The sequence below is a fragment of the Leptinotarsa decemlineata genome, unplaced genomic scaffold (assembly GCF_025532065.1).
Source record: "Leptinotarsa decemlineata unplaced genomic scaffold, Ldec_3_MD MMD2_tig00026299_RagTag_RagTag, whole genome shotgun sequence".
Classification (NCBI taxonomy): Eukaryota; Metazoa; Arthropoda; class Insecta; order Coleoptera; family Chrysomelidae; genus Leptinotarsa; species Leptinotarsa decemlineata.
The window spans coordinates 9,002,721-9,027,617 of NW_027412676.1; the positions used below are offsets into that span (position 1 = coordinate 9,002,721).

The window sequence follows — 24,897 nt, forward strand, 5'->3', positions numbered from 1 at the left end:
ACCCGATTTAGGTGATCTGGGTGCTGCTGAATACTTGGCTTGAAGCAAATTTATAAATAACCATCCGTGTAAATAACCAAAAAATCAGAAAATTAGACCCCAAAATTCTTATCAGTGGTTCTGGCGAAGAATGTGATTATAGTGGAGATATAATAAGTGGAGACACACTATTGGGAAGTTGGCAACTTCTATACTACAGGTGCCAAAGTCAGTTTGCGAAATGTGAAACTTTCATATGAGTTTTTGGTCGTTCAAAGATTTTATAATGCCATCAATTTTTAGAGATACTTCTCAAATGTGGACATTGTATGTTTTTTCGCGGTTGTATTAAGGAGAGAAATACAGGGAGTAACAAAACCGATCGATAATCCCCCATCGCTTGCTGGGGTGGAACATTCCATATACACCTTCGTCCACTTGAGGTGCTCCAAAACAGGTTCCTGAAATTTATGCTATCAAAACCACCACATTATTCAACAGAATCATTGTATTCCGAAGCTAAAGTTTTCGATATCCGCCAACTGTTTTACTATAATATTGTCATAGCTTATTACAAGAACAGATGTTTCACTCTTCCGACTCACTTATACAACACCCGTAAAAAAAAATAACCACGTTATTCCTCAAACGCAAAAATCAATTTTCCAGCATTCATACAATTATCTTGCTCCTAAGCTGTTCAATACTATTCCCGACGAAATGCGCAGTGTCACAATTATTCATTTGTTCAAGAAAAAATTAAGATTATTCATATTATCTCAACCAAGAAATTTTTTTTCTGAACTTGTTGACAAAAAAAATATTTTAAATTTGTGTGTTATGTTTGTTATATACCTGAACCCATATGATGCATATGTTTGCATGTACATCATTAACATCAATTCATTTAAGTATAAAGCAGTTTCATAATATAATGTATAATGCGCGTTATTATTTTTTGAATTTTTTTACAACAGTACCTATTATGAAATGAAAAATATCACTCTTCTGATCGTTCACCTTCTAGGTTTACAATTTGGTCATTTTATAGCCCTAACATTATTTTAAAAAAAGTGTCTGTATGTATTTGTGTGTGTATGTGTTAAGTTTTCTTTTTTAGGCGAAACAAGTGCTTCTGCACTTATTGCCATTTTACTTTATTCAACATAGCTATTATTTGTTTGTATGATTATAATTATTCTTTTTCATGAATAAAGTCATTATTATTATTATTATCCTTGAAATATAAAAGTTCGGAATTATCGAACTGGTAGGTACCCCTTATGGCATGAGCTGTATAGCTTGTGTCGCCGTCCTCTTGAAACCACATGTTGTTGGTGTCCATATCATCCAATTCAGGCCAAAAGAAGTAGATAATATTCGACCTATATTGCTCGCCGTTGACAGTGATGGCCTGGCCAACGTCGTTCTCAAAGGAATATGAACCGATACGCCGCCAGCCCAAAACTCACACCAAACAGTGACTTTTTCGGGACTTTTTGGATGTTCATGTGAACTGGCATTTTCCCAAATTCAACAATTTTGTTTGTTCACGTAACCATTCATACAGAAATGGGCCTCATCCCTTATAAAAGGTATAATTTCCTTAATTCAACCAAATATTCGATTATCTCTAAAAGTTGATGACGTTATCAAATCTTTGGATCGATAAGATTTTTGAGACTGAATTTCCTGACTTCTTGGTTATTAACATCGATGAACTACTAATTGATTCATCAATTGTGCACCTGGACCATCTGAAATAGGTTTTAAAACGGTTGAAGTAGATGGTTTCACAATAAAAAGGTCAAAATGTCATTTTTACGAACTAAAATATAATTTCTCGGCTATATGCAATCTCCTTAATCCAAGGCAAAAAAAAAACTTCCAGAAAAACTATAGACCAGTTTCTTCACTATCATTTATAACGAGAATCATAGAGAAAATCTTTGATATTTCAAGAGATTACCAAAATAGTTTCTAGAAGCGAAGATCAATTGACGACCTTCTTAATATGTCACCCACACTTTTGAAACACGGAGATTCTCGGACAGTTGCGCTCGATATTTCCAAGGTCTGGCAAGAGAGTTCACTAAAGCTCAGTGCATCTTTATTCGTGGCTTTCCTGCTTTCTCAAAGACCATTCCTCACAAGTTTTCTATTATACATCAACGATCTATTGAAGAAGACCATGAATCCAATACATTGCTCTGCTAATGACCGCATACTTACCTCTTCTTTCCATTTGAATATCCAAACATCAGTTGCCAATGCAAGTCTTCGGCGAAAACAGGAGGTTTCGTATATCAATGAAGATATAGGCAAAATTTCAGATTGGATACAAATATGTCTTCTTTTTTATATACTGTTTCTTTGGGTTCCTTCCCAAAAAACAGTATGAAATATTGAGTCCTCCACAAAAAAAAGTCGTATGAATATGTCTTCTTTTCTTTGAAAGTTTTCTTCATTTTTTAAATAATGGAGAAGTAAAGAGCCATAAAGTTTCCTTCCCAAAAAAATATATATTCATATTTTGCATTGTCTTTTTTGCGCTTTTCAATAAGTACAGACTATTTATAGGTTTTGACCTATATGAAGTTTCACTAATCCACTCACCAAACAAAAAATGACTGCATAGTTGTTTGACAAAGCTGTACCTACTATGACATAATGCAAACTTTTATCAATTTTATATTTATTTCCGCATATACTAATCTGTCAAAGTACTAAAAATAATTACTAAATGATAATTGTTATTGCAAATATCAGTAAGAATAAATGGCGTCAATTTCCAATTTCAAATTCAAAATACCATTTGGCTATTTACTCCGAAGTATATGAAAGAAAATTAAAAAAATCAACAATTATCATTGAAAACTCTTTAAACATAGTTGTAGCCCCCTACTTTCATTACTTTCTAGTTTGTAATGGGAACTGAAATAAATATGCGGTAGAAAAGGTGGAGGTGTCTTCAGCAGTTAATTTTGATAAAAAAACACAATGTGTTGAACTTTTCTGAAACATTCTTTTTTTGTAAAAATATTGAAACTATTTTTGTCCGATTTTGATGAGATTTGAAAATGTAATTTTCAGTGATAAGAGGTTCGTTTAGCCTGAGTTAAGTACAAGTTTAATCTTCCTCTTCAAGATGATCTCTTGGTGATTGAAACACGTGTTGAAGTGTTGAAAATAACGGTTTGGTGTTGGGATAAAACTCCAGTAATATTCATTACTACACCAAAGGTTCCAAACAGTGCGACACAAGTACAAAATATTGAGTTTAGTGGCGTTTAGGACACAGTTTAGCCAATATTATTGACCAAAAAATGCCAGTGATGTTTTTACGTAACATTCAATTTTGTCATGGATATTGTTTTATTTCTATCAAACATAGTAAAAATCTTGAATGAAAAACGGAAATCCTATCTGGTATAGTCGAAGTAAACGATATTGTGCACACTCAAAGTTGGCGGCACTCTCAATACATAGAAATGAACTGACTACGAACTAGTCCACGTGAACTGTAGAATTGGCGGTTCGTATTGGATAATTTTTACTAACCGAATTTTATGATTGGCTGAAGAGTCATAAAATTAAATTTGAAGTCATATGTTACGGTGACTAATAAAAATCGGGGAATGCGGGGATGGTTATCGCTAACGTGTTCCGTTCAGGAACTGATCGCGATTTGAGTGTTGAAATTCGATATTGAAGTGAAGTTATAATCACTTAAAATTTTTGTTATCTGTGTTATCTGAGCTACTGTGACAAAATTCTTGAGAATTGGATAAAGGAACTAGTATTTAGATTTAAAATAATAAACAAACGTCAATCAGTTGTGGAAAGCAGAAGAATAGTGAAATTGTGTAACAAATACTTAGAACAAATAACTAAATATAGACAAGAACAACGGCAAATTTTCTATTTGAACGAAACTTGGTATGACACTCACGACACAGTTACGAAAGGGTGGACTGATGGTTCGAGAATGTGTAGGCCTAACATGCCCGCAAACAAAGGATCGCGACTAATCATTGTGCATTGCGGAGGAAGTACAGGATGGGTTCCGAATTTTTTGAAATTTTGTGGAAAAAAACTTGAGGACTGTAATGTTGACTATCATAAAAACATGGAAGCTAATATTTTCGAGGAATGGTTTGAAAATATTTTGATCCCAAATTTGGATGCGAATAGTGTAATAGTTCTTGACAACGCTTCTTTATTCGCGACAGCTCATCAAAGTACCGAATAGAAATTCTAGGAAAGATGAAATACAAAGTTTTTAAATGGGTAATAATTTGTATTTTGAAGATTACTATACCAAAAACAAACTACTTATTAACAGCGATTATTCAAGTTCATGCGGAAATCGAACAAAATTCACGGATTTTTGCTCACTCCAAAATACTTCACTTCCCAATATGTCTTTTGCAATAAATTCATAGTTTTTTGGTATATCCAGTGTTTTCCTTACATAACATAGACCTCAATAGGGAATGTTCCTCCTGACGAAAATCAGGTAGTTTCATAAAAGAGCTCTAAAACAACGCATTTCAAACTTATCATTTCAACCTTTTTTTTTAATTATTTAAATACTTGAAAAAGAGGAATGAAATAATGCATTCAACATTTAAAGGGATTCGTTTCTATTTCACCATTTGGCAACATCGGTTATAGCTAATAAAGGATAATGAATGTGTTTCCTGTATGAGACAAACAAAGATGACATATTTCAGATGCGTGCTGTTCTGTTAACTTATGTTCCGAGTTCTGAGACATTCTGTGACATATGACATTTTGTGCACCTAACCTATCTTCCTCTATATAAATGAATAACAAAACAACTATTGTTTATGTGGCTTCTGGAGATGGTATTGAACTATAATTTATATTTTGCCTTAATTGTTGATTTATGAAGATAATTTTCCTTTTTTAAAGTAGAATATTTAGGTACGTATAAATTATTTCAACTTGATATAGGCGCTGTTGCCAATATGTGAATTAGAAACAAACCCCTTTAAAAATTAAAACCCAACATTTGAAACATCAATTTGAATACTTTTTGAAGTGAATTTGAAAAACTCATGAATTAAACTCAACTTTATTTTGTTCAAATTTGCATTTGCTGTAATAACCTAAATTGAAAAACATTCCCCATTATAATGTTTTCAGCGTCACAGCATAAATGCCGCATTGCCCAAGATTCAGATCTAAAATAGCATTAGATAGTTACAAAGGCAACAAACATCCATTTCTTGAACTCTTATTACCCTGTTCTATCACTTGTTTGTACTTTATTTTTTTGTTCCGTGTTGGGCCACTTGAATATATGCAACAAACATTTGTTATTACTCACTATCTCTTATCACCTATGAGTGATTTCCTGTAACTTTATAATACTCGTATCAATACAAGTGGGAAGTGGGTTTCATCTGTGGTTTTGCTTCAAACAATACACGGAACTGCTTTCAGCTCATTGAAAGAATATTGAATGTGAAGATTTTATTTCATTTTCGTTTCTGTCGAGTTTGAAGACGCAGGTGAGTAACACTTTCAACGAAATATTGCGTTTGTTTGTGTCATTATCGGATAATAAGTACAACAATGATCTCGTGAAATTCTTGGCACTGTGAAACTTGAAATTATCTATTTTAATAACCACAATTTGTTTCCAAAAGTTATTCGCAACACCTCTGTATTTGTTTATAGTACCTATGTGGTGAAAATAATCGCTTTATTTTTTTTTATTTTGGAGAGTAGCTTTGAACTCTTACTTGTAAATAGGACCATACCTACCATCCAAGGGTTGAACAATCATTTTCTAAATATCTTACAGGTTAAAACGTAGTTTTAACCGTTATGATCTCTTACAAGGCTCAAAACGTCGTTAAAAAACAGGAATGACAGTTTTCTAAGCAAACTAATGAGAACAATAATTTATTTTTTTCTCGATTCGTTAGCCAGTGGATACACAACAGAACCACAGTATACTTATTTACAGTAGTCCCACTTAGCGTCGGTCCCTTTGATGTTGGTGTCCAGGAGTTTTACAATCTTGACGTATTTGATACTAATGACATTTCTCCCTACTACAATCTCAACCAAAGCGCCTAACGCTGCTCAACGTAACAACTATTCATATAAACTGCTCAAAAAATACAGTCAATGAAAACCATGTTGGGCACCTGAGAAAATTGTACAAATGATAATTTTGCATTTGTGTAATATTCAAGTATTCTCCAATTTGGGCAATGATGAACTATATTTCAAGTAGATTTCAAAAATGCATGGGATCAGCAGATGTTCATATTCGGATGTGACAAAATATATTTAAATTTCACAGTAGGTTGGGTGAAACCCATGAAATTCGACAACTATGGTAGGGTTGCGTGCCTGTCTTGAACTCGTCGTTTGCGCAGACCTAAGACTACAAGTCCTGTATCAGCCAAAAATTACCCGAAGTGGGATTATTGTATATAGTATACTGTGACAGAACACTGAGTTTTGCTTCAGACAAAACAGTGAATTAGTCGAATTTTTCCGATGAAACTATCGAACCATCGGACTTGTTCGGATTTTGACGGGGTCGGAATAATAGTGTTAAGGTCGGGACACACTTCTTCGTATATCTCTCTGATCCGACTCCGGTTTGATTTTGCCCCAAAAGCGGACCGGAGCAGGATCGCCAGTGAGTAATCACACTTGTCATACATGTTTCCGACTTCTTTCCGATTTACCGCTCCGGCTTGATACACTTGCCACTCTAGCCAGTGTCGATTCAAACATATCTAGGAAGGTCCTCTAAGCAAAATGTTCAAGAATTTTAGCAACTGCGATTCAGCCATTAAGGCACACTGTTTGGAAGAAGAAGATGAAGAAAATCGAAGAGCTCTCATAGAGAACAGCGGTACAACTCTTCAGTCTGATGGTCATACAGAACTGGATATTTTCTGACTTGTTCAATAAGCTCCGGTTTTGTAACATTTTTGTAATTTAATTTGAAGAAAACAAAAACTCAAATATAAATACAAACTCCAAGCGATACGCATCCCGCAGCTGGAGAACGAATAGGCTGCACCATCGGATCATGATCGAATACAGGATCGGAGTCGGGTGGGAGCGGGGTTGGTCACATATCGGGACGATGTGAACTACTCTATTCGGACTAAAGTACCATTTCCCTCTCAGACACTCGTCCGACTGAATGTTGGGAGTCGGATCTGAAGGGTGTATGACAGGTGTGTTCCGGCCTTTACTCTGTGTAGTGCCCTTGCACTTTGTAGTTTATATAAAGCCACCGTTAAGCACAATGATTTAAATTGTTTTACACCTCGGCTATCCAGCGCGTACCTTCAATCTCCTTTGTCAATGATGTAATAACTACGTTGATTTATTAATGCTTTCTGATATATACTACATCTTTCCCTTATTTTAGTGAGAGATATATTAACAATATATATTAACAAAAAAAATTATAGGTAACTTTTTAATAGAGCCTTCAAAATATTCATGCACTTGAAAGGAAAAAATGCTAGTCCATATTCCCCAAGTTCCTTTTAGTCTGGGTCACAAGATCCTTTTTTTGGAACTTCTGTCCAAGGGCAAAGAAAATTATGATATGAAGAAATCTCCTATAAAAAGCCCCACCTCTCGGAACTCTATTACCAATATTTATAGTTTTAATTTAGAGGTAAAAATAATAATAATAATAGTAATATTAATATATTTCAGAGAATGCTCTACATTTCATAAAGAAAACATCACATAAAATGAAACAACGTCACAAAATTTCTACATAAAGGTTTATAACTTATCTAGATATTCCTGAAGTGAATAAGGTTATAACTAACTTGATCAAAAGCTCTTTGACACCTGTTTCGAAATTTTTTCAGGCTCTCTAACATTTTAAGTCTCTGTGGTAATTTAATGAAAAACCTTATAGACGCATAGGATGGATGCCTCTCTGACACTTTCAATTTGTGAATCGGAAAAGATATATTCATATTGCGCTTAGTATAATTATGACTTGGTTTAGCTTCCAAAAATCTACTTTTATTTTTAAATAGGTATTCTACACTTTCATAGATATAGATCGCATATACTGTAAAGATATTATTTGCCTTGAAGACGAAAGTTCAGTTTGAAAGTAACTCTCATAATTCCTTTTTGGATAAGGAATATAACAGAGGTTTTACTGCTGCTTCCCCAGAATGTTATACAAAATTTAAGTAAAGATGCAAAATTCGCAGAATAAATAATTTTTAGTGAGTTTTCATCGAGGTAGGAGCCAATAAGTCTGATGATGTAACATATTTGATTCAATTTTTTTCCCAGATTTGTAATATGCTTATACCAATGCAGGTGTTCGTTAACATACATACCAAGAAATTTTGTTGAGTTCTGTACTGCAAGTTCATTGTTTGACAGATTAATTGTATGTTTGAAGGTGATTGACAATGTTTCATGATGAATTTCACTAGTTCGGACTTCCATTGTCTACTATACAGGCTGATTCACGGTGGATGGCACATTAGACGTTTCTGGTGAACCAGACAACGGATCACTTTGAAAATTCAATGGAGGGCATATTCGGACATTCTCTAGCCAACTAAAATATTTTCGACAATGCGGTGTTGCCGCTTCTATTAGAAAGCAGTAGCAACTTTGATTTTTGAAATGGAACACTCTGTATATAATATTATTTTTGGAATCTCCAACAATTGCCCGACAACTTTTCTTGATATTTCCCTATACCTATCTGTTACCGTTTTCGAAATAAAAATTAATTTCAATTTTTTTCTTCGAAAATCATGACTTCTAAAAATACCGATATCTTTTAGTTAAGAAGTACTATGATATCGAAATTTGGTTTGGAGTTAGGTGATACTTGGACACTTCCCACACGTCAGCCTAATCTCCGTTACTTCAATACAGGGTGGTAAAAAAATACAGTTTTTTCGTTTGCTTGAAAAAGTTGCTGAAATTTGATTATTTTAAATAGAACACCCTGTATATTATTGAAAATTCGGAAAGCTGCTGCAATTTGCTTTCTTTCTATGTATATCATACCTATACCTAACTAGTCAAGTTTCGGACTTATGAACATTTATTTGTGAAAATGTCCCTTCAGAATGGTATTTCCATTCGGTATTTGGTAAGCAGGCCATGATTACTATTTGACAGTAGCGTTGTGACATTCTCCTAATAATATCGACATTTTCGTCACTTCAGAAGTTGCAAATACCTTCAAAACGATGGAACAAAACTATTCAAACGAAGTTCTTATGAATTTGTTTATTATTTTTGGACAGTGTGACAAAATTATCAGCAGAACATGTAGAAAGTTCAATGAAATGTATCCGAATCTACCGCCAATGAACCTCAAGAAATTTATACGAATTCAGAACAATTTCAATGCATTTGGATCAACTTTAAAAGCACCAAGAAACTTGCCTCGACTCGTAACTTTCGAAGACAACCAGATTAATGTCTTAGCATATTTTCACGCATTTCCCGAGTCATCAATAAGAAGTGCTGAAGAAGATTTGGGTATAAAATATTCATCGGTTCAAAGAATCTTGCGAAGACATAAAATGCATGATTATAAATTCACCAAAATTCAAGCAATGAAGCCTCAAGATCCTCAACAGAGAGTAGAATTTTGTGAATGTTGACACGCATTCAAGAAGATCCACTTTTTTTAAATAAAATTATTTGGACTGATGAATCGAAATTTTCGAGAGAAGGGATTTTCAATAGAAAAAATCGTCATTATTGGTCCAGTGAAAATCCTCACGTCACAAAAGAAGCCGGATTTCAAGAAAAATTTAGTTTTAATGTCTTCTGCATGTTGATGGACAACAAATTGAGGTACGTGATATACGAGGAGTCATTAACATCCAGAAGCTACCTGAATATTTTGGAGAATACTGTAGACAGTTTCGTGGATAATCTGCCACTCGAAGATTATCGAAACTGTTGGTAACAACTAGACGGAGCTCCTGCACATTGCACAAGAGAAGTGAGCGCAGAACTGGATAGACTATTTGACGATCGGTGGATGAGGCGCTTGGGACCATGAAATTGGCCAGCGAGATCACCCGATCTTAATCCATTAGATTTTTATTTGTGGGGAATGTTTAAAGAAAAAGTTTGCAAAATACCCGTGCGTTCGAGAGATGAATTGTTAGAAAGGATTGCCCAAACATTTGAAGATTTGGATCCCAATGAAATCAGATCTGCCACCACGAAAGCAGTCAACACCCGCATTTTAAAGTGCTTGGAAGTGAACGGCCAGCGATTCGAACATATTTTGAAATATTCCACATGATTGTTTTACTTTTTTATAATTATTCATATCAATATTTCCAATTTCAAGTTTCTTGGTGCTTTTTTAAAGTTTATCCAAACATATTGAAATTGTTCTGAATTCGTATAAATTTCTTGAGGTTTATTGGCGGTAGATTCGGATACATTTCATTGAACTTTCTACATGTTCTGCTGATAATTTTGTCACACTGTCCAAAATTAATAAACAAATTCATAAGAACTTCGTTTGAATAGTTTTGTTCCATCGTTTTGAAGGTATTTGCAACTTCTGAAGTGACGGAAATGTCGATATTATTAGGAGAATGTCACAACGCTACTGTCAAATAGTAATCATGGCCTGCTTACCAAATACCGAATGGAAATACCATTCTGAAGGGACATTTTCACAAATAAATGTTCATAAGTCCGAAACTTGACTAGTTAGGTATAGGTATGATATACATAGAAAGAAAGCAAATTTCAGCAGCTTTCCGAATTTTCAATAATATACCATTTAAAATAATCCATTTAAAATAATCAAATTTCAGCAACTTTTTCAAGCAAACGAAAAAACTGTATTTTTTTACCACCCTGTATTGAAGTAACGGAGATTAGGCTGACGTGTGGGAAGTGTCCAAGTATCACCTAACTCCAAACCAAATTTCGATATCATAGTACTTCTTAACTAAAAGATATCGGCATTTTTAGAAGTCATGATTTTCGAAGAAAAAAATTGAAATTAATTTTTATTTCGAAAACGGTAACAGATAGGTATAGGGAAATATCAAGAAAAGTTGTCGGGCAATTGTTGGAGATTCCAAAAATAATATTATATACAGAGTGTTCCATTTGAAAAATCAAAGTTGCTACTGCTTTCTAATAGAAGCAGCAACACCGCATTGTCGAAAATATTTTAGTTGGCTAGAGAATGTCCGAATATGCCCTCCATTAAATTTTCAAAGTGATCCGATGTCTGATTCACCAGAAACGTCTAATGTGCCATCCACCGTGAATCAGCCTGTATAAAATGATTTGAAATCCCTGAAATAACTAAAACAAACTTGGTGTTTCAATTCTTTCCTGTGCCGTTCTAAATAAAATAACATTTGTTTTCTCAACATTCAGAATCAAATTTTTCTTTGAGAACCAGTGGTTTGCTCTGTCTAACAAGTTAATCGACTATAATTAAGTTTGGATAGTTGTGACTTGACACTAACAGATTTGTATCATCAGCATAATTGGTGATTTGGGAAGTTTTACTGTCATTATTTAGGATCTATAAAATAGTGTTCATGAAAATAATAAAAAGCATGTCACCGGTTACACTTCCCTGTGGTATGCCCCCAGTATTTGAATATTTTTTCGTGTTTCATGATTTTAGTTTTTTGCAGACGGCTTGACAAATATGATTCAAACCACTTCCAGATATTTTCTCTGATTCCATATAGTTAAGTTATATATATAAGTTTTGCCAATAAATATTTATGATTTAAGCAATCATAGGCTTTTGATAGGTCCAAAAAATACCTATTTCATTATATTCAAATGACTGAATGATTGTCTCAGTGAACTGAATTATTGCCGTTTCTACTGCATCGCCTGCTAAAAGCGGCCGATACGCGCTGACCGATACGGACCTTTGAAAAATAAAAATTATTTTAACCCATTAAATATCATTATTTACAAAAAAATCATATACCTTCTGGCCACATGACTTAACGAAAATATATGAAAAAAATTTTTATCCTGATCATTTTATTAGATATACTTTAAATCCATTAAATTTACATAAAAACCCTGATAATTTTTAAACTAAAAACCTCAAATTTTTTCACATCTTGAAGCTTTTTTTGAAAGCCTTCAAAAAAGATCCCTGTTGGAAAAATTGGAAAATTTTGATTTTCCACTGTGTTATTATTAATAATCAAAGACGTTAAAAGTGAAAAATTCAATTGTAGCAATGAAAACATTTTTTTCAATATTCAAATCTATTCGTATTCTTATTATTTAAAGTTACATAAAAATGATTTTTCATAATTTTTAGATCTATTTGTTTAAAAAAATTTTATACACAAATGTATTCTCAATACGATTTTGGAGGGATTTTTATCAGTGATGAATATTATAATTTTTAAAAACAATATCGTTTTAAAAAAATGTATTGCTTGAAAACGCATTATTCATTCAGACCAGTCTCAACTCCCTACACTGTAGATTAATGGACTGACACCTATCAGAAAACAACTACTTCCCTGGCTAATACCACGAAGGGCGTTGGATTATATCCGACATGTGTCAGTGCAGAATTCTTCACTGAATTTATTCCTGCATATGCTGTTGGCGATACAACTGCCGCAATAGATTTTCAATTATTGCAGACCGGTTTTACAGCCAGTATCCAAGTTTGCCCACTCAATTTATTAAGTTCTCTTCCTTATACGAGCAATTGGACAAATTTCGTATATGCGGTTGCTTACCTCGTTCACAGGCAGATGGGGCGATGACAAACATGTTGTTTGTCGTTCGCTCCAACTTAGTTCGAGAAATGATGCTCTGAAGGAATTCCATTTTCAATTATCAAAAATGATCGACTTTATGTTGATGATAGACACTACTTTGCACTGACGAGTGGCCGAACAGCCCGAAACAGCCCAAACAGCCTGGAAGTGAAAATCGATTACGGCAGTTGTATTGCCAACATCATATGCAGAAATAACTTCAGTGAAGAATCCTGCACTCACACCTGCCGGATGCAATCCAACGCCTTTCGTGGTATTAACCAGGGGAGTAGTTGTTTTCTGATAGGTGTCAGTCCATTAACCTATAGTGTAGGTAATTTGAGACTGGCCTGAACAAATTGTGTCCTTTCAGATAATTTGATTTACAGCCAGTCCCCAGGGGCGCCGACTCCGTAGGTACTCGGGTGCTCTAACACCCACTAGAGGTAAATAGTGAGTGCAGAGCACCCACGACTGTGAATATCTAAAATAATTAATTTGGTTTCCCGTATTATTTTTTCGAGATAATAACTCTCCTATGACGTAACCAATATCTGTACCAAATTTCATCCATTTCATAAAGGTCATCTAAATCGTAAGGCTAATAAATATCATTTCATTGTATGAAATAAAGTCGCTTCCTGCTGTCTGTATATATGTGTAACTCAGTGGCCGTGGCGGTATCTTTATACGAGTGAGTGAACTAAGACAACGACAGACAAAAAACGATCCAACTATGATGTCTTATGATGGATGCAGGTGTATTTGCGAAGCGCAGAACTGCTGAATTTTACCTATGTTTTGTTTTGTTACCTATGTCTATGATTCACAGATTTTATTCGTTACCGTTAATTGTGATTTAGTATAGTTAAAGGATGAGATAAATGACGCGCAATTTTATTTATTTACAATCGAATGTTTTAAAACAAAAGTGTGTGTGCACGATGCAGCATTTAGTATAACATCGCGGCGGCGGCGGTACGAAGTTCCCCAGGTCAGCTAGTAATGATATAAATAACAAAAATATAAGTAGCTAGGTATGTCTTTGAAAAAGCTGGAGCACCCACGGGAATTTTAAAAACCCGGCGCCCTCGATGCTCACTCAATTTGTGAAGCAACACGACGGGGATCCAAAGAGTTATCAATTCAAATATTTTTTTCATTCATGAATACCCTTTGAATGTGAGTAAAATTTGTAATTCATTAATAGTTATGGCGGAAAACAGCCGACAGGTAACATCAACAACCTCTAAGAAAACGTTTTGATTTGACGTAAAATCTGTTAAACATTAAGTAAGAATTTTTCAGTACATACATTTTTGTTAGGGGTAGAAAGTGAACAATGTGAACATGTATCTTTTTAATGATAAATGGAAGAGTTTTATAAATGCAAGAAATGCAAATAGCCCTTTGATTTGCAGATATCTTTATAGTGCATCTTCAAGAAATCAATTTATATTCCAGTAGAACAAATATTTTTCAAGAACTGGTAGATCATTAAGGCTATATAATACGATATTATTAATCTTTCTTCACTTTGTTCTAGTATTAAAATTCATTTCTACGATCGATACATCTATTGAAATAATTGTTTGCATTTTTTTTTTCAGAAACTGCATCTATAATAAAAAAAATAATATATAGTTATCAGCTCCAACACTATGGTGACTCCAAATTGGTCTCCAAAGTCTCCTGAATGGTCCTTTGAAACGTACAAACTCTTGATTGAAAGTAGAGTAGAAAAAATACGACAACAAACTATCGAAGATATTATTAAAAAAAGTGAAACTTTTCCAATAAAATTCCCAATTAATACTGGCAGATGCAAAACATTAAAAAAAATCGAACAGAAGACGATACTAGAAAGAAATATAAATTCCGTGTACCCAGTTATTCACGAAAACGCTCTAGAGCTATACTGCAAATTTATTTTGTTCAAGAGAGCGTACGGAACTGCTAAAGAAAAATCAATATACGAAAAAATGACTCTTAAAGATTTCATAGACAGACTTCTTCTTAAACGAGCCGTTTTGTTCATAGATTCGTCTGATGAATTCTTGCTCATAAATAAAAAATGTGGGTTTGGAAATTGGGAGTCAATTGGTACTGCTGAAGAATCATTTCCATTGATTATGGAAAATTGTTTAACGTACGATGAAATAAAATTATCAGTGTTTTTGTCTGTTGGTTCCTATACCTACTTCGTGAATCTAGGAGAGAGAACAAATTTTGGTAAACATTTGGAAAATAGGGATAAAATTGCGAGGGAAGGCATCATAATTGGCCTAATAGGTCCTAGATTGGAAAAAAGAAACGTAATGGAATATCAAGAAATTGTTTTTAGTAAAACACAAAATACAAATATAAATGGTTATGGTACCAAAATCAATGCCAGCATACACAAACTATTTTCTGAGTTCTATGAAGAAACTTGTATGGATTATGAAGAAGCATTGCAACTCAAAAACAGTGACAATGCAAGATACAGAAATTTGATAAATGATTTGCTTTTCGACAATCACTATTACTATAAAAGACTAACTATTTCCATCGACACTTTATTGGTAGAGGCCAATTATAGGGCTAAGGCTGCGGATAAAACTGCTTACATTCATGTTGTGGGGTTAGGTCTAGGTGTTTGGAAAATATCGTCACACCAAGAAGAAGTGTATATGGAAACTTTTGCTAAAAGAATTTTGTAAGTAAACATATCTGAAGTGATTTTGAAAATTTGAAGAAAAGATTATTTGTCCAATTCATATTGACATACTGTTGTCCGGGTTGAACCGCGTCTGTTATTTTCATCTATTGGACGTTTCGGCTGCTGCTTAGAGTGGAACATAGAGTGGAACACAGCAAGCATAGAGCTAGTAACGAGATTTGGGGACAAGGGAGATTACGACCTCGTCCTCAAGTCATGTCAGTACAAATCTAAGTGATTCGTGAAAATGGCTCCAAAGCAGGAGCCGAAACGTCGAAAAGATGAAAATTACAGACACGGACAACAGTATGTCAAATTACTGACCGCGGCAACCTATCCGAACATTATATATATACATATATATGTTATCATCGTAAGAAAGGTTCACTGTAAGTACGCCAATGTATTGTATGTATGTATGTACACATCATATCATTACGTGATTCAATTGATGAATGAGTTGATGAAGTCGAGATCAGTGCTGTATAAAAAACATGAACAAGAGAAGCCTACGTTCACATAGGCCCAAATATTTCTGTTCAGAAAATGAATATATCAACAGAAATTAACAAATAAAAATACAAAAAAGTCATAAATGATATACAGGAGGAACCATAGATATATACTATATATACTTATTATAATTTCTGTGGGAGAAACATAATAAGCGATATCTTTTTGAAGTCAGCCATGAAAGACATGAATCTGAATATCAGGATTTCAACACAATATACTATCAGTGAGGATGACAGTGTTCCATGTAAGTGAAATTTTTGTCTTTCATTTAGTATATTGTGTAAAAATTCTGTGAATGTTATCTGATTTAATTCCATAACGGAAGATTGGAATACAAACTCAGCAGAGAAAAGTTTTTTTTTTGTATAATTCAGTGTTCATATAAAATTCGAAAGAATTTTTCTTTCGTATATTTCAATGTTTATATGAAAGTAGCTGTTTCAGGAAGGTTTTTTTCTTCCAGTTTGTGTCTGAATGTTACTTCTTTGCATAATCTACACATCTATGTATAGAGTTACTTCTTTAGAAATTGATTGCTTCCTTCCTTTCTTTGGAAAATTCCCCTTTTTTTATATCAAGATGGAGTAGTAGAAAGCCAAAAACTTTCCCAAAAATTAGTCACTCCTAAAAATTACCCTTTCACTTTGAACAAGATTCCTTTTGGCTGGGATTTAATTAAATAAGTGAATGAATGTCATTACGATGTCATCGATGACATACTTCTTTCGAAGTAACTCTATACATAGATGATTGCTTCCTTTCTTTCTATGGAATATTCCAACATTTTTTGTATCAAAATAGAATAGTAGAAAGCCAACAATTTTCTTTCCCACCAACATGATATTATTATTGGTAGGCGTTCTTTCAGTATTTGCGTTTTTCAAAATATTTTCGAAAATTTTCAGAAATAAGTACATTTTAAATTTGAAACAAAAAAAACAGTAATAGCAATTGAAATATTTTTCAAAATATCTTCCACTATGTTCTGTACATTTTCTGAATTTCTTCGAAAAGTTAGTTCTTAAGTTTGTTATGAAAAGACATAATTCGTTGAGATGCCTCACGAATTGTTAATGTCATGACCTCCTGTGCAGTGACGTCAGTACGGGAAAACTTTCTAGTTCACTGTTCTCCAAAAATAATAATCTATAAATATCAGGTCCGGTCACCTCGACAGCCAGTAAAAAGGTCGTTCTCGTTCAATCCGCTCATCAGGAAACATATCCAATTCCCCTCGCACTTTCTCAAGAATTTTCAAGTATAAAACTTGATAATGGGGTCAAACCCGAAACCGGCCGTATAAATAAAATCAACTAGTGGTAGACAAAGGTGTTTTTATTCATTTCATTAATGTGATCATGAATTACCAGGAAATAAACAAGTCATCAATCACACACATAAAATAATACCTAAAGTAAAATTGAACCAAAAATACCAAATATTAAAGATTGACATAGGCATACAATGATGGACAAAACACATCAACTTCATTCAAGTCCAGCTTCATTAAATTAATGTGATAGACAAATAAAATAACGGAAGTTTGAGAAATTCATCTATGGAATAAAAATTATGATCTAATAAAAACCACTTTCTTGTATTTACATTACGGTAAGATGAAATGCAATCATATTTCGATAGTATATGTATGGTGCGTATGAATACACACATTTAAAAAATAAAAAATATCCGGGAAAGTTACAATTTTTAAATGTTTGTATAAATATCTGCAGGAGGTTCTCTGATAAACGTCTGCTAAAATTCATATAATCTTTTTTTAGGCAATAAATACATTTGAAGCCAATGAAGAGCTTCCCCAAAAGCAAATGCCATATCTTTTTCTAGAATCTTTATGTGCATAGTAATAATTTATAACTGTTCTGTGGTTAATATCGGCTTAAGATTTCGTATCAGATACGAAACAGAACTAAATTTGAAATGAAGTAAGTTGGCGGCACATCATGAAACCGATTGATTTGACACTGTGTTACAATTTTCTTTCAAAATTGCGTCCTCATTGTCCGAAATTAGAAGTTATGCGGTCCCAACACTGATCATTGAGGTACTCCTATGGTCAAAACTTGAGTATTTGAAACACATTTATGACTATTTTCAGATTTATGATTCACCGAAACAAATTGACTTCTGTTTCTGGTGAAATACTCTATCCAGTCAAGGCCATTTCCTCTTATTCCATATAAATATAATTCATTTAATAATATCGTGTGGCCGACGCAGTCGAATGCCCTGCTGACTTCACAAAATATTCCAGCAGGGCATTCACCACCTTCGATGTACTCCAAGATTTTTGAGTAAAAAGCTGTCACAGCAGTAATAGTGGACATATTGGATCGAAAACCATGTTGAATCGGGGAGATAATGTTATACCTCTCAAAGATGTAGGTATGCATATTCATATATTTTTGAGAAACTAGATGGAACAGTGATGGGCATATAGTTCTCTAAGAATATGGATCCGATTTTTTGTGGACAGGTACAACTTTTCCGATCTTCAATTTTTCGGGAAACACTGCTGTACTAAAGAACAGTTTGACTGATTAAGTCAAAGGATAAATAATGTATTGCAAATTTTTATGATCAAGAACATTGGGATTTCATCGGGTCCAGAAGAACTTTTATTCTTGAGTTTATTCGTTAGAAGAGATGACAGTTCATTATCTGTGAAAGGCTCAATAAGTATAGAGTTATAAACATTAATAAGATGATTGATATGATTATTGGATGGGTTATTATTTTTAATCTTCCCAATTATCTTCATAGAAGTGTTAAAAAAATTATTGAAAAGGCAGGATATTTTTCGAAGATCATTCACAACCTTACTTTCATGTATTAAATATTTTTCATAGTTGTAGAAGAGTGTGTTATACTATTCATCACCCGCCAAGCCATGTTTGTGGGATTATCTGAAGCCACTATTTTATTCTGATAATACAACCATTTTGTATCAGATATGAGTTTGGAATGTTCTTTTTTTGGCATTAAATATTTCCGTATAAATTCTGGACAAGTGTTTTTTAGAGTAATGAGATTTTTCAAATTTTTGCTAGATGCTCTCACTACAAGTTTCCTGGAAAATTTTCTAAAAAGTTGGCTGTAGTTTAATGCCAGATGTTGAAAACAATCCCTAATCTTCGAGTGCCCTGTATTTTTCTTATCGACACAATTATTTAGTTATTATCAATTCTGTACACTTCACTTGAATTGTTTATATCAATTTTCAGATCTTTGGGCTCAAATCTGCACTCTGTGAGCGATATATGCTTTTCATATATCAATCAAAAAAAATGCGGGGACTACAAACATGGTGAAGTATTTAAATTAGAAGGTCATCCTCTTGGAGGTATAAACATTCATATTTTGAAGAGAAATCCCCACGAAAAAGTATCAGAAGGTAATGTAATATATTTTTACAGTGCTATAATGTGAATTGGGCAGTGTGTGAATATTTTTACAATTCAAAACCGAAAATAGTCTAAAAACCAACCAACGTAATAGGCATTGTTTCTGATGATGCTAACTTGATTAGCGAAACTCACATTAAGAGCCGGTATATTTTTTCTGGTGTCGCGAAAGTATTTTCAGTAAATTCATTTTACGCCCGAAGTTCAAATTCTAACTATCAAGTTTACACCTGAGCTCAGATTGTTTTATTGTCCAATCCCCTGAGGTTGTAATTTTATGCATGAATTGTGCGCTTCATCTTGTAATGTTATCCAGATTTGGTGCTGAAGAGACAATAAGACAAGTGTCATATTCCGAAACATCGGTTGTCCGCCATTGAGGATGACAGTGAAATTTTTATCTCTTTCATTAACTACGTTGTGTAGCAATCCTGTGAATGATATGTCATTCAATTCCATAACAAATGTTTGGAAAACAAACTGAATACAGAAAAGTGTCTTTTGTATAATTCAGTGTTCATGTAAAAATATTTTATTTCGAAAGTTTGTTTTTCGTGTGATTCAATGTTCATATGAAAGAAGCTGTTTCTGTGTAAAGTTGGGGAAGTAGAAAGGCAACACCTTTCTGTCCTATGGGATGATTGGCGTAGATGGATATTTGTTTATTCAATCCGTAACTGCTCAAATTCTCATCGAATCTCTAGTTTGAACTGCGGCCCGTTTGTCCTATATCTATATATAAGGCATTCCAATCGTCGCACTTAAGCTTGTAGACCCCATATTTTTTGAAGTTGTCCCGCCATAAATGAATGCGAATTTTTATTTGTCTTGAGTGCTTCATCTATGATTCGTTTCTGAATGTTTATAGAATAACCGATATATAATATAGACACGCAAAACGACGGTCATTATTTTCTTTCATTCGAGAGTACATTAAACTTAAAGTGAAACAATTTAGAATCAATTTTTTCAAAAAACAATTGTTTTCTTGACGACGTTTCGAATTTCATTAAATTCTTCTCTAGGGCTCGAAAAGTAGTTTCTTCGTGTTGATAATATCACTATTAAAAACCATAAGACATATTAGATACATATTAAATAAAAATAAAAACATTGCAGAACCAAATTTCCGAGACAACACCAACACAAAACGACATGAAAATTTTGCGATTCTGTTTTTGTGTACGATGTAGATTTTATATCCATTATTGGCGGCAATCTGTTTCATTCTGTTAAATTGATTGTGAATTGTTATATCTGTATGTGTGGATTCGGATATACTGAAAATTTGTATTTGTTGTCTGCGGCGGATATTCAAATCTAGAAAGTTTAGTGAATTGTGATCGTCTTCCATTTCCATTGTGAATTCTATATTAGGATTAAGGCTGTTCAGATAAATGAGAAAACTATTTGACTGAACGACCCAGCAAAGAACGATGTCGTCGACATACTGTTACCAATATTTTAACATATTTTTGAATTTAGGTGCATGGATTTGTTTTTTCAGATGATTCATGAATATTTCAGCAAGTATTATTTTCATCCTGCCCATTATTAAAATGATTTACACATATCAGAAGCCGAACCTGTAGAACATTCATAAAGTGATTTATTATCAATATTTTTTTTAGAAATCCGTGCAACTTGACACAATTTTTGTAGCTATATAGTTATTTTCCGAAAGTACCAAAAAAAATTTTTTTCAGGCAAGTTGTTAGTCGTTTCCTATGCTTGGGATGGAAATGCCTTACCTGGTAATGAATACTGGTGTGAAAATTTAAGTGGTAGCAATGATCCAGCAACAGCTTCTTCAACACAAATTGCCGAAATTCATAACCCTCATATCAATCCTTTGGTGTGTGCTGATAAATTAAGAGTTGTTAAAGATGGACAAATAGTGACTTTTGAGGAATATCAAAATCTTATCAGATGTAGCAAAGCTGACGGAAAAATGTAATGTATTTGAAAATAATGAAATATATGTTTTCGTTATTTTGATTATTAATATGTAATTATTCATTATGTAATGAATATAATAATAAACTGTTATGAAAAAGTAATTTTTCCAATGAGCTTCTTGTCTTTCCACCGTGAAAACCATAACAAAATATCGTATTAGATCATACAAATAACAAAAGTTATTTTTACATATTCACGGTTGAGAACTACATTAAACATTGTTACGTCACTCGGATTACAGACTAATGTGGAATACAGCAATCATGAGTTGAAAATCTAATACTATAAAAATGATGGAAGGATCTACCAACATAAATTCAAACGAAGATATTTTTCAGAACAGATTGAATGATGGGTAAATTAAAATATGACACAAATGCTGCTGTTGGCGTTTAGTAGCAACTTGGGTCATTATTGGACACCAAATCAAAGAACTGTATCTATCATGGATTTAACGACCACTGAGATTTCCAATACATCATGTCCATTTTCAGTCCTCATGTGTTCTCGTGAGTCTAGCCAGCATTAGTATAGTTCAAGTAAACGATATAGTGCAACCTACCTTCCAACAGTTCCCCTTCAATAATATAATTAGGGAGCTAACTAATTTTGTTATTAAATAATCATTTCTGATTATATAAGAATCACAATAATTGTATTATGCTTATGCTTCGCTTGCGTTTACACAGCTATTTTTATCAAGTACTTTCTTGGCGAGTCAGTACCGGGCAGGACCGCCTGCCCGGTACTGACAATGCCCAATAGGCTGAAACAGCTGTCTACCGGTGGCTCTTAAATTGAAATCAATATGGGAGTGATCAAAGAGTACTTATCTATTTATTTTTTGATTTTCATGGAATTATTTTCCAGCAGCTTTGACTGCGTTAACCTTTCTAGATTTTATATATATATATATATATATATATATATATATATATATATATATATATAATTTCACATTTGCCGATTTCTCAAATTCAGCCAAACCTCAACAAAGTTAGTGCTTTATGCCTAACTTATCTTTCCAACGCATTTTTATTACCAATTGCAATTCTAAATACAACTTATTTCGCAAAAATTTAAAACACCAGAAAAAATTATGCTAAAAATGATGCAAAGTTGATACAGTTTTTAAAAACAGATAAATATTTCACTTTACTTCTACTTTTTGCGAAATAACTTGACACATAACTATAATTAAAAAACAATATCAATGAAAAGTCAATAATTTATTCTTTACTGCACTTTTCAAACAGTTAAACTTTGATTTACTAATTACGAAAAATTACAACGCAATTAAACTAAGAGAAGGAATTATACGAAAGTAATTTCACATTTACTAAATATCTTTTATGAGGTATGAATGAACAAAATTACTTCAGAAATCAGATTTTGTTGCCTAGAAAACTAAACTGTAAAAAATTCTAACAAACATCTGTTAAAATAAAGTTATAATTTAAACTAAGAACACTAAATCAAATCGAAACATATGCCTAAACCATGTAAATACCAATAGAAATACAAAATAAAAAGTCACATTTCGGTGTGCCTTCCACCACGTTCAATGCAATCAGTTGTCCTTTTTAAAACATCTTTAACTGCATTCTTTATACTACGGGGTTTCGTGCTTACAACACATTCTCGAATAACTACCTCTAAATGGTTTATATCTCGAAAAGGTCTTTGCTTATACACCTTTTGTTTTAAGTATCCCCACAAGAAGAAATCTAGTGGGGTTATATCAGGAGATCTAGGAGGCCAAAAAGTGTTCCATATTGCGACTGATTACTTTGCCCCTAAATATTTCAAAAAGACGCTCTTTAACCACCCTTGTAGTATGAATAGGTGCACCATCACACTGATACCACACAACATTTCTTACTTGAAGGGGCATATTATCCAAAACTTCAGATAGTTTGGTATTCACAAAGTGTAGGTAGTCCACAGAATTTAAATTATGTCTAAAAAAGTATGGTCCTATAATTTGATCGTTTAATAAGCCACACCATACATTCGTCTTAAACGAATATTGATCTCGACATTCGATTACGAAATGTGGGTTTTCTTTTGCCCACCACCTGCAGTTTTGCGAGCTCACAACGCCATTTGAAGAGAAGGTCGCTTCATCTGTTCATGAAATTTGATAAGGAAAATGATAATTCTCTTCTTTTTCCCTAGAAACCAAAAAGAAAAATACAAGCGCATATCGAAGTCCCTTTCTTTAAATGTATTGATAAATTTCGGTTTATAAGGCGTAAATTTATTTTTGTGTAAAATACGTCGTACACTCTCTCGGTTAACATCTGTTCTATCTGCAATATCTTGAATACTTGTTTTTTTATGTTCTACGACATTTAAACGTATTTCAAATTCCACTTCTTCAGTATGTCTAGAAGGCTGATGTGCTTTTCTAAAATTACTCTCAACCGAGCCAGTAGATTTGAACTTGGCTATTATCCTACTAACTGTTGACTGATGAATATTTCTTGCAGCATGTCTGGCATTGAAAATATCAGCTACTTGTCGGTGACCGGTAATCTCGCCGCATATTAAAACGATTTCAATTTTCTCTTGAAGATTGAGTATTTTTAACAACACACTAGACAACGAATAAACTATTTTAAATCTAAAACTGATATACACTTTTTTGAGTTATTCAACAAATGTCATATGGCAATAAAATATTTTGCTTATTCAGTTCAGTTCAATTGTTTCCACAGTACCCTTAGTTTAATTTCGTAATTAGTAAATCAAAGTTTAACTGTTTGAAAAGTGCAGTAAAGAATAAATTATTGACTTTTCATTGATATTGTTTTTTAATTATGCATATGTATCAAGCTATTTCGCAAAAAGTAGAAATAAAGTGAAATATTTATCTGTTTTTAAAAACTGTATCAACTTTGCATCATTTTTGGCATAATTTTTTCTGGTGTTTTAAATTTTTGCGAAATGAGTTGTATTTAGAATTGCAATTGGTAATAAAAATGCGTTGGAAAGATAAGTTAGGCATAAAGCACTAACTTTGTTGAGGTTTGGCTAAATTTGAGAAATCGACAAATGTGAAATTTTCGAAAAACTGTAAAAAAACTAAATTTGTACAGAGAGCTAAAAATTGGTATATGGGTAAAAAATTAAAAAACAATTATTTTTTCTCTTTACCGATTTTCGAAATTTCGAGCAATAACTCCTTTTCTGAAAATTTTTTGGAAAAAATATCAAATTGGACAGGGAAGAAAAATCACTTGATCGGTCATATGCATGTCATTTGGCATCACAACCTAATGGAGATATCAAAAGTTTTCAAGGTTTTCAAGGATGGTAGAATATGATGTGTTGTTTTTCCGGGTATATATATATAAATTGATTACACTCGACCACCCTGTAGATTTCTATGGGTTGAACAAAGCCTGCAAAAACGGTAACTAATCTTTCATCAAGTTTTTACAAACTGTAGGTTTTCGGCTAAAATGAATAATCTGAAAGTGTCGAGTTTGTACATTCTATGCAGTTCTTG

General features: G+C 33.1%; 1 protein-coding gene across 3 annotated transcripts; it reads left to right on the top strand.

Annotated features, from left to right (window-relative positions):
• Positions 1–5,360: 5,360 nt before the first annotated feature.
• LOC111508448 (ADP-ribosylarginine hydrolase CG2909) lies at positions 5,361–21,484 on the top strand. Of its 3 annotated transcripts, none has more exons than XM_074180542.1 (4): positions 5,361–5,519; positions 14,396–15,483; positions 19,245–19,414; positions 21,131–21,484. In XM_074180542.1, exons 2-4 carry the CDS (start codon positions 14,447–14,449, stop codon positions 21,379–21,381), a joined length of 1,458 nt encoding a protein of 485 aa, XP_074036643.1. In that variant the 5' UTR covers positions 5,361–5,519; positions 14,396–14,446; the 3' UTR covers positions 21,382–21,484. The 3 variants fall into 3 exon arrangements, with proteins under 3 accessions (XP_074036643.1, XP_074036645.1, XP_074036644.1); XM_074180544.1 differs by lacking the exon at positions 5,361–5,519 and adding an exon at positions 13,619–13,779; XM_074180543.1 differs by lacking the exon at positions 5,361–5,519 and adding an exon at positions 13,812–13,967.
• Positions 21,485–24,897: the final 3,413 nt, after the last annotated feature.